This window comes from Perognathus longimembris, chromosome 3 (assembly GCF_023159225.1).
Source record: "Perognathus longimembris pacificus isolate PPM17 chromosome 3, ASM2315922v1, whole genome shotgun sequence".
Lineage (NCBI taxonomy): Eukaryota > Metazoa > Chordata > Mammalia > Rodentia > Heteromyidae > Perognathus > Perognathus longimembris.
The window spans coordinates 108,568,448-108,579,908 of record NC_063163.1 but is presented as its reverse complement, the minus strand read 5'-3'; the positions used below and the strand labels follow the sequence as shown (position 1 = coordinate 108,579,908).

General features: G+C 38.1%; 1 protein-coding gene across 2 annotated transcripts; it reads right to left on the bottom strand.

Moving 5' to 3' along the window:
- Positions 1–610: 610 nt before the first annotated feature.
- LOC125348027 (olfactory receptor 8B4-like) lies at positions 611–3,325 on the bottom strand. Of its 2 annotated transcripts, XM_048340965.1 has the most exons (2): positions 3,312–3,325; positions 611–1,523 (listed from the first exon to the last, which is right to left on the bottom strand). In XM_048340965.1, the coding sequence occupies exons 1-2, from the start codon at positions 3,323–3,325 to the stop codon at positions 611–613; spliced, it is 927 nt and encodes a 308-aa protein (XP_048196922.1). The 2 variants fall into 2 exon arrangements, with proteins under 2 accessions (XP_048196922.1, XP_048196921.1); XM_048340964.1 differs by lacking the exon at positions 3,312–3,325 and having other exon boundaries at positions 611–1,558.
- Between the last annotated feature and the right edge of the window lie 8,136 nt (positions 3,326–11,461).

Here is an 11,461-nt window from a genome sequence, read left to right as displayed (position 1 = left end):
TCAACTTGAGCAGGCAATGTTTCTAAAAGTTGAGAGGTTATGTTACCTATGGCATTCAGAAATCTGCCTTTGATGTTTGGCAAGACTGGTCACATCACTGAAGAAAAGTATTTCTGAGATTTCATACCACAGTATTCTCCTACTCCCAGCTGAAAACCCTTTGCCTAGACAAACCCATTTAGCCTACCATGAAAGAAGTGGAAGACATGATATTTCAGGTTATTCACCTCTTGGATCGAAACTAGAATGCAGTAAATAACAGGCACTTTATAAATACTAAGGGTCATGCGAAGTGATACAAAATGGCATAATCCTAAAGGAGAATATAGGCAAGAAAGTGCAGATTTTTGTTCACTTTTCTGTTTGTTTTTGAAACAACTCTCTATGTAGTGCAAACTGTCCTTGAACTTGCAGTCTTCCTGCCTCCACCTCTCAAGTACTGAAATTATAGGTGCACATACCACCATGCCAGATGAGATTTTTGATTCTTAAAAGGAAAGAGAAGACTCTGTTTTAGGGAAAAAAATGAAATTCCTCCTTCAGTGGATTAAAAAAGTACTTGAGTATTATGTTTACTGGGAATTGATTGCCTATAACACCAACTGACCCATCAGAAGAACACTTTCTTCAAGGTCTTATCTAGGGCATGTTTGACATCTTTATTCCTCAAACTGTAGATCAAAGGGTTAAGCATTGGAACCACATTGGTGTAAAAGACTGAGGCAAATTTTCCTTGTCCTGCTGACCCAGAGAAAGAGGTTGTTAAATAAGTGAATGCTCCAGACCCAAAAAACAGGGCAACAGCAACCAAGTGAGAGCCACATGTACCAAAGGCTTTGGATCTGCCCTCAGCAGAGGGAATCCGAAGAATGTTAGAGAGAATCAGTGCATAAGAAATGAAGATGCTGACACTGGATACAATGATGACAGCTCCAACAACAATGAAAAACACAAGCTCATTCATGTAAGTGCTGGTGCAAGAGAGCTCTAGGAGGGGGAGGACTTCACATAGGTAATGATGGATGATGTTGGAATCACAGAAGATCAATCTCAGCATGCTTCCAGTATGGGCGATGGCCCCAGCAAAACCTATTACATAGGAACCCAACATCAGCAGAGAGCAGACCCGAGGGGACATGGTGACCATATAGAGCAGAGGGCTGCAAATGGCCACATAGCGATCATAGGCCATTGATACCAAGACATAGCACTCGGAATTGACAAAGAAACAAAAGAAAAATAGTTGAGTCATGCATCCTATATAAGAAATAATATTTGCTGACATAAAATCACTCAGCATTTTGGGGGTAAACACACAGGAGTAACAGAGATCTATAAAGGACAAGTTGAAGAGGAAAAAGTACATTGGGGTATGAAGGCTAGAATTTAGCCCAATTAAGGTGACCAAGCCCAAGTTGCCCACTATAGTGAGCACATAGATTGCTGAGAACAGGACGAAGAGGGGAATCTGGAGCTCTGGATACTCTGACAATCCCACAAGGATAAACTCAGTCACCGAGGAGCTGTTTCTCAGAGTCATTCTCTTCTGGTAAGTCATCTATGGAAACAAGGGATAAAACACACAAGATGATGACAAACACAAACATTAATAGTGGGAAAGGGCTGTAGAAATATAAGGCCATACATGGATGCCTTCCTCATCCTTCATCTCAAGCTGTTGACAGTATAACTCTGATATAGCATCACAGCTCCCCTAGGCTGATCACAAATCCAAGCTTGTCTGTTAGCATGATTTAGGCCCCACTTGAGAGATAAAGTAGTAAAACAACTCCATTGGAGACAACCAAAGACTCTCCAAAAGATCTAAGCCAATAAGCTTTGTCCCCTGCCTCAGGTGCTAGGAGGAGACAAGCGCTCTCATGCCACTATTGTGTCTTCTCATTCTCTTCCTTTCTCTCCCAAACATATATGAAGTTCCTAGGTAGTGAGATAGATAAGCCAAAAGCTAAGAGTATCTCCCACTTGTTCTCTAAAGGCTTCTTGGTTCCTTTAAATCTCTTTAGTCTCACCTCAGAATTGGTGTTGACAGCAAGGGAGGGATCAATACTTCTCAGAGCTCCTGGATATGGATTTAAAAGAAAACTATCAGAAAAGATGGGTTGGGGCCTTTGCCTTCCTTCCTTCTCTTTGGTCCTTCTCAGTGCTGGGATTTACGAGGTCTCTTTTCATTAGTCAGAAGGAGAAGAGAGTACTGATAAGCATATAGTAAGCAGCTTTGCATGTTACCTCTTCTGATTCTCGTGGTGTTATGAAATCAGAGGTTTTACTGACCCAAATTCTCCAAGGTACTTGAGGAAAAAACTGTCATTTGTTTCTGTGTGTGGATTGTCTCAGGTGGTTTCTATGAATTTCAGGAGAATGAATTGGTTCACCAGAACCCCAGCTGGAATATTAGGGGAAACTGAACTTCTTGGCCATCAGGTCTTGGGGACCTGATTAGGCACAGATTCCCCAGAGAATTTCTCTGAGCTTTGTGTCTATTGGGAAGAGATGGCACTGCCTTTGTTTACGCCCTGCCTTAGATATTTATGTACTCTCTTGGGGAACTGACATTCAACACAAACTTCCCTTCAGCCCTACGGGTTCCATGTCATTCAGTGATGGGTTTAAAAGACTCATTTTTTTCCCCTTTTATTTATTCCATGGGCCTATGCTTGTATTTAAAGGAAAATAGTCTCAAACTTATTTATCATTTCAAAACTTTCATAGAAAGCTTTGAGAGGAGGATGTAAACAAACAAGCAAATAGTTTATGTTAAAGTGATAGATATTCCAAGAGTACCTCATAGAAAATGCTTCCAGGACCATGAGCTACTCAGAATAGTAAAAAAAAAAAAAAAAAAAAAAAAAAACTGTCACAGCAAATACCACCTACTACTCTTAACTCTACTAAATGGCACAAACAAGCCTTGACTATCTGTTAGGAGACAAAATATAATATACACAAAAAGGTAGCACATGAATCTATAGCTAGAATCGATCCAAGTACAATGGGTAATGTACCTGAGGATTTGATCCTGCCATTCTTCAGATGACAAATTTGCTTTTCATATGATCTTCTAAGTTAATATTCTCAGAAAAAAATTGCAGAACATTTGAGCATCTCCATTTGTAAATTTCTAGAAGGGTTGCCTAAAACCATCCTGGGATAGTCTTGAATGGCATCCATTATCCTTGTATAATATAGCACTATGATTATTAATAACACTCTTTTACTCTTAAAAGTGCTTGGATTTGGGTTACAAATGTTACGGTCACTCTACTAAAAAGAACATAAACATCTATTCAGACTTCCTGGCTCCCATAGTCTCCTAGATCACTGGCTTTCATCCCTTTTTCTAACAGTCTGTCTGTCACCTCCTGTACCTTCTAAGTCCTCCTTAACTGAATCTATTATTCCTGAAGAGACAATAGTATCTCTTTGGTGGACCTTGACTTTGAAAATAGGAAAGGAATATACTAAGCTCTTTTTTTTTTTTTAGTAATTATTTATTGTCAAAGTGATGTACAGAGGGGTTACAGTTTCATACATAAGGTCATGGGTACATTTCTTATACTGTTTGTTACCTCCTCCCTCATTCCCCTCTCCCCCTCCCCCCTTTTCTCTCCCCCCATGAGTTGTTCAGTTGGTTTACACCAAGTGGTTTTGCAAGTATTGCTTTTGTCTTTTATCCATTGTCTCTCAATTTTGGTATTCCCTTTCACTTCCCTAGTTTTAATACCAGTGTATACAGTACCCAGGGTACTCAAATGAGATAGAGTGATAGTGCTTGCGGGGACAACCACAGGAAGGGGATACAAGAGGATCATGAACAGAAGAAGTTACAGTTTCACATGGCATGTTGAAAGTAATTACAACAGTGATATAAGACTCGGTTCCATAACATGGAGTTCATTTCACTTAGCGTCATCTTATGTGTTCATAAGGGTATAGCTATTGGGCTCTTGTGATCCTCTGCTGTCACTAGCTTAAACCTGTGCTAATTATTCCCTATGAGGGAAACCATAGAGTCCATGTTTCTTTGGGTCTGGCTCACCTCACTTAGTATAATTTTTTCCAAGTCCTTCCATTTCCTTATGAATGGGGCAGTGTCATTCTTTCTGATAGAGGCATAAAATTCCATTGTGTATATGTACCAGCTCTTTCTCATTAATTGTAACCAAAAACCTTAAGGCAAAGAAATCAAACCCTAGTTGACTAAAATAGATGACAAAGAAAAAAAAAGAAAAACTTAGATCTGTACTAAGAATACAATTTGTACAACACATAGCATTGTAATAAATTGCTTAGCACTATTACACAAACTTGAATATTTATATATTTTGAAACATCATCCCACATTTAGGTGTGTACTCTTTAAAAATAAGTATATAAGCTGGGTACTGGAGCCTCATGCCTTTAATTCCAGCTACTCAAGAGGCTGAAATCTGAGAATCACACTTTAAAGCCGCCTAGGCAGGAAAGTCTGTGAGACTCTTAACTCTAATAAACTACTCTGAAAAGGGGCAAAAGTGGCACTTGGCTTAAGTGGTAAAGTGCTAGCAGCAAGCATAGAGAGGCTCGGGGATGGAGCCCAAGCCCTGAGTTCAAGTCCCAGGACCAGAAAAAAAGAAAAGAAAAAAGTACATAGTTGATCCAAAGACATGCCACACAGAATGTTCATAGTAGCATTGTATATATTAGCCCCAAATTGAAATCATTTACATGAAAACTAATTGTATATAGCAATAATAAATAACAAAATATAATTTAAATGAAATTCTATTAAACCATGAAAATAAATGGCATACACAAAAGTATGTCTATATTATTACTTTGAATATGAAATGTTCTTCCACAGACTCACATGTTGAAGGCTCCATCCTCAGATATTGGCATTATTTGGGGGAGGTGGTAGAAACTTTAGGGATGGGCCAAGTTAAAGAAAGTAGGTCACTGGAGGGTAATATCTGATCCCAAGTAATTCTCTCTCTCTCTCTACTTCCTGTCTGCCATTAGGTGAACAGCCTTCTCATTCGAAGGATCCCACAGCTATGATTTTTCTACCCCACTATAAACTGAGGGACCTCTAAACCAAATGACCACAACTGAACCTTCTGAAACTATCTCCAAAATGTATCGTTCCTTGCTTAAGTTGTTTCCATCAGGTAGTTGATAACAACAATGGTAACACTAACACACATATATGAAATTGTAAAATTGGGCTTGAGAATCAGACAATAGTTCCTCTTAGCCAGGCAGTCAGAGGCTTGTAACTTGAAAGCTATATAAAAAGTTCTTGGGGGTTGATGATAATTCTCTGGTTCTGAAAAATATATGAGTTACACAGATGTATTTAGTTATAAAAAACATTCATCAAGCTATATATCTTTATACCATACTTTAAAAAGTTTATTTAAAGCCTGAGTGGAGAACAAAAAATAAATCATCCTACCAAACAAGTTTAAGACTAAAAATTACTAAGCATTGTCAAGCCATAAGTCTCTCATTTGTAAAATAGGTATTTACTGACCTGACAACTCAGTATAGCAGATGATGCAAGAAAAATAACAGTTTTTATTTCTCATCCGTCTTGTGTGCCTTAAAATGAAAAGTTGTTATATTTTTCTTATATGCAAGGAGGAAAACAAGAGAAAAGAAAAGGAATGCATATGGAGCAGCTATAGTCCTTGGCATCATTCTGGGTGTTTCCTAATTGAATAATATGTTTATAACAGCTATAGAATGTGGATGCATGTGGCAGATTGTCCTTTCCAAAGAAGACGATACCACACACACACACACACACACACACACACACACACACACTTACTCACACATATAGTTTGCATCCCACATGCTCTTGGAGTAGTGAGACCAAGAGCTTTCCTGATCAATAGATGGAGTCTTTGTTCCCTATCCTCATGTCCATAGGGTCTTGGGGATTCTTTCAACCAACAAAGTACTGATCAGTACAAAGTACTGCTGCTATGTAATGTCCAACGTGAAATCACAAAATAAAACAATACAGACTTCTTTCTTTCTCTACCTCTCTTACACACACACACACACACACACACACACACACACACACATATTTTGGTCAGCCCTAGCCTTCAAGACATATTTGGAGTACTCTGACATAATCATGAAGTATACTACAGGATGACATGTTTATGGTCATTTTCCTGGCAACAAAGGAGAATAGACACCCTTGGCTATGCATACTAATCAATGAAATGGCCAAGGAACTTGCCAGTATAGGTCTGGATTACTTTATTCAATTCTACCGTAGAACCTAAAATGTCTTTCTTCAATTTTAGATATGAATAATGTCTTGAAGTTTGTTTTGTAAAGAAAATGGCATTTCTTTTTAGTACACTTAATTCCTTCCCACTGTATTCCCTATTTTGAATTTAGTGGTGGTATAGCACTGGTCCAGAAATGGAAGAGGAAGAATGATCACTGTGCATTAATGTAAAAGTCAATTTATTCAAACAACAAGTATTTATTAAGGCCAGCTATTTTCAGCAACAAACTTCATCAGAAAAATCTTTTCTAATAAAATAAAGCTAAGAAAGTACAAATCTGGGTTGGATAGACACTAGACTATTTGCTTTGGAGAGAGCTAGTGTATTTCTGGGGTACTATGGATTTAGGTTTAATGAGTTACTTTCCCAGATAAAACATCCAAAGACCATGAGCCCATGGTAGATCACTAACCCAACATAAAACCACCTTAATGGATAACCACCACAGATAATAAGACAAAAATAAGGCTAGACAGCCATACTTGAAAAATTATCAGGCATGTCAGGAACCATATAATAGTATAATTCATAATAATAATTGTATGAAATAATAATAATATGAAAGTATAATAAAGAAAGCAAAACAATCAAAATAACCACCTAAGTTTTAACTTTTTAAAAATTTGGTTACTGTTATATAAGCCAGGTAAAGAGTACATTTCTTTTGGGACAATGTCACCCCTTCCCTCTCTCCTAGTTTTTCTCTTCCATATCCACCCACACATTGTATATATATGTGTGTGTGTGTGTGTGTGTGTGTGTGTATTCACTATAGTGTCTAGTGAGTACCACTGAGCCATCAAAAATTTTAAATAATCAAATGAAACTTTTAGGAATGAAAACACAGGATAAACATCAATCAATCTTCTGAATACAATGAATTAAAATTATAATAAGTTAAATTAAAGGTAGGCCTAAAGGAATTGTCCACAAGTCAGCACAGGTAAGGGAGACTATGAATTAGAAACACAATATAAGAAGTGTTTAATAAGATGCACCAGTGGACAAGCCATCCTTCCATTTTCATGGAATATCCATTGAATCAGCAGATTCAATGGCTCAACAGTGGCTCAAAAATACTGTGGGAAAGGGGAGAATTGCATCTATAATGAATATGTACAAACACTTTTTCATTATTCCCAAATTACACAATAGAGCAACTATTTACCTAGCACTGCCGCTATATAGCTATTGTAAGCAATCTGGAGTATGTAATATGTCTAGGAAGATGTGTGTAATTTATATGCAAATATTTTGTTTGGGTTTTTTTTTTTGCCAGTCCTGGGGCTTGCATTCAGGGCCTGAGCACTGTCCCTGGCTTCTTTTTGCTCAAGGCTAGCAAATATCTTATTTAAGAGTCTTGTTCATGGACTGATCTGGACACCTGTTTTGGAACCAGTGCCCTGGGGATTCTGAAAGGACAACTTCACACAGAGAGCATTTAACACAACTCAGCCCATTGCTTTCTTCTAAGAAACAAGGCAACAATTGAATTGAAATTCACACCATCCAAACTTGTCATCTTAATGGTGAAATCTAAGGAAAAACAGATGCACATGATTGATTAGAAATATCCGAAGTAAGCCAGGCACCAGTGGCTCACACTGGGGAAGACTGAGATCTGAGGATCACAGTTTAAAGCCAGCCTGTGCATGAAAGCCCAGAAGACTCTTATTTCAATTAACTACCAAGGGCCAGAAGTGAAGGTGTGGCTCATTAGTAGAGCACCAGCCTTGAGTGATAAAGCTAAGGGACAGTGTCTAGGTCCTGAGTTCAAGCACCAGTCAATACCAACACAAAAAAGAAAGAATGAGAGAAAAAAAAGAAAGAAAGGGAGAGAGAAAGAAAAGAAAATGAGAGGGAGGAAGGGAAAGGATAAAGAAAAGGAAAAATATCAAAAGTATGCCAGGGAAAGGTTATGGGATTATGTCTAAAGCCATAAATAAGGCTCTATGGAGTCTTGAATGTCTGAAAAGACTTTGCTAAGAAAGTGAAATTCAGTTTCAAAATTGAAAAGTTAATAGAGATAATCTGCTGGTTGTGGCAATACAACCTTTGAATTCTTTCCACGTGTGAAGATATTTCCCTCATGTGATCTAGTCTTGATGGGATCCAGACTCCTAATCCTTCTGTGGCAGATTCCTGAGAACATCAGACCTGCATGCCACCATCTGAGTTCCCATGCAGGATGCTGAGTGTGACACAAATAAAATTTATTAATCCATTTTGAAAAAGACAATTTAAAAAACCTATTCATCCAAGACAAATGTCAGATGCTGGTGGTGCATGAACAGTTTCAGGAAATAAGTTGCCCATAATTCTACCACTTGGCTTTCCTGTGCTGCCTGACTTCACCAGCTGGTTTCCAAGCATGTCTTAAATGTCTGTGAACTTGCCCATTTCTTGTTAATTACTCCCCTTCTTACTAAATTAACCAGAATCAACTTCCACTACTCACAGCTAAGATCTCTGCAGATGCAATAGATACTGAATTTAAGAAGGCCACAAGCAAGAAATAAAGATGGCTTTGCAGAAAGTTGCCCAATGGTTTAGATGAGAGCGCGCGCGCGCACACACACACACACACACACACACACACACACACACACACACACACACCACACAAAAATAAGCACAACATCCAGGTTTGGTGGCACATATCTGTAACTCCTGCATTGATAAATCAGAAGCAAAAAGACCTAAACTACATAGTGAGACCCTGTCTCAAATATCCAAGGGCTGGAGGGTAGCTCTATGGTAGAGTGCTCTCCTAACATGCACAAGGCTCAGGATTCAATCCTCAGCTCCCCCTCCCCCCCCCAAAAAAAAGAGGAGGAGGATAACAAAACTCTTGGCTGGGAATGTGACTTAGTGATAGGGTGCTTGCCTAGCATGCAAAAGCCCTGGGTTCAATTCCTCAGTACCACATAAAGAGAAATTGCCAGAAGTGGCATTGTGGCTAAACTGGTACAGCACTAGCCTTGAGCAAAAAAGAAGCTCAGTGACAGTGCCCATGCCCTGAGTTCAAGCCCCAGGACTGCCAACAACAGCAGCAGCAACAAATACCTCTTTTGCAGTTTCACTATGTTTGGAATGACTTTCTCTCCACAGAGGACAATATTTTAGTGTAGCTTGAAATGAACAAGCACCCAGAGTCCGGAGATTGCTATTCTTCACTCCTTGCAATGGTTCCTAACATCTTTGATTCATTATGTTTCCTTTTTCTTTAACAAAAAAAAAATTTGCTAATAAATGAATGGATTTAACCTTCTTTTTTATTTTTATTTATTTATTTAAGTTTTTATTATAAAACTGATGTACATAGAGGTTACAGTTTCATACGTTAGGCATTGGATACATTTCTTGTACTGTTTGTTACCTTGTCCCTCATACCCCCCTCCCTCCCCCCTTTTCCCTTCCCCCCCCCCCCCCCCCCCGCCAGGTGTTCAGTTCACTTACACCAAACAGTTTTGCAAGTATTGCTTTTGTAGTTGTTTCTCTTTTTTTACCCTGTGTCTCTCAAATTTGGTATTCCCTTTGAATTTCCTACTTCCAATACCCATAAACACTGTTTCCAATATACTCAGATAAGATTACAGCGATAGTGTAGGTACAACCACAGGAAGTTAACCTTCTTTTTTTGACTAAAGAGAAATGCATTCACTAAATTTTCTGGTCAGTTTCTTAAATAGAATGTAACCTATATAAAAATAAAATAAAAGATAATTCAATATCTAAGTAAGGTACTAACTCAATAATTAATTTTATTATTGGTTAAATAATAGTATATGTTTAAATTGCCCAGTGTTGTGATAGTATTGATTTGTGTATGTGCTGTAAATTTACTGTATTAGCTTTAAGATCAATACCTAGAATAAATTCTTACCCAACTTTTTAAAAATCAATAACTATCACACATACTTTTTCAAACAAGTATTTCTTCTTAAAATTTGAAAATTTTGCTCCCACAAAAATCACTGTAGGTTATTATAGAAAGTGTATCTTTGAATTGATAATGTTATTTTATGCTAACTCTTTATTCAGAGGCAGTCTCCAGTTATTGCATTGTTACCATGGAAATGCACAATCTGCTTTATTATATAGTTTTAGAACTATATTGCTATTCATCCATCTTGAATAACAAGTAGACTAACGACAGAGAAAATCAGGAAATCACAACAGGAAATCCAAATGTACATAAAGGGGAAGACTACTGCAAATTGGGGGAATGGAAAGTGATATTAAGAATAAATTCATTTTATGTCCAGCAGCGAGAGGTAGGATATTGTTAGAGTGGGTTAGTAGTATCAATTAATTGGCCAGAAATAACTGAGAAAATTACACACAGGAATCAGGTACAGGAAATTTATTTTAAAGTTTTATTACTTATAGAAGTCTCCACTTCAAAGCCTATGAATAAGACATCACAATGCCCTCAGATTACATCTGTGAAATAAATCTGTGAATTCTAAACAGAGCTGGGCAGAAGCCAGTCTTCCCTACAAAGGAAGAATTAAGTGGGGGCCCAGATAATGTGCCTGTCCTATCTAGAAAATAAAGGTGGAAACAGTAGGAAGGGAGCTGAGCCATACGAGCCAGAAATTCTTTGGAGTGTGGTGGGGAGCATAGAAGAAAAGAGAATGTGTTACTTCCTTACTTACCTGCAGGGGTATAGTAGCACCTCCCTCTCTAAGGAAATTGAAGTGAATGGAAGCAAAAGTAAGGCTAGAATTGAAATGAAATTAGGTTGTTACCACAGTATGTATTTGACTGTAGGCAGTAAGATGAGAGAGTCTTGATCTTGAACCTTGGAAATGAGAAGGGTAGCACTGGAGACAAGGAATCTGAACCCATGGCAGGGTGTGGTGGCTCATACCTGGAATTTTAGCTACTGAGGAAGCAAAGATTGATTGGGAAGACCTAGATTGCAGGCCAGCCCAGGACCTCCATTTCAATTAATAACAAGCTTGGGATAGTGGTTCACACGTTTTGTACTAACTGTACAGAAAGCATAAATAGGAAGATTATGGTTCAGGCTGGCCTGGAGAGGTAGAGGGAAACCCTATTTGAAAATAATGAGAACAAAAGGGGATGAAGTCATTGCTCAAGTGGTAGAGTGCCTGCCTGGAAAACACAAATACCAGTACACC

Excerpts from the sequence above, each read along its gene's own strand:
- LOC125348027 (XM_048340964.1), bottom strand. The coding sequence starts at position 1,558 with ATGACTTACCAGAAGAGAATGACTCTGAGAAACAGCTCCTCGGTGACT.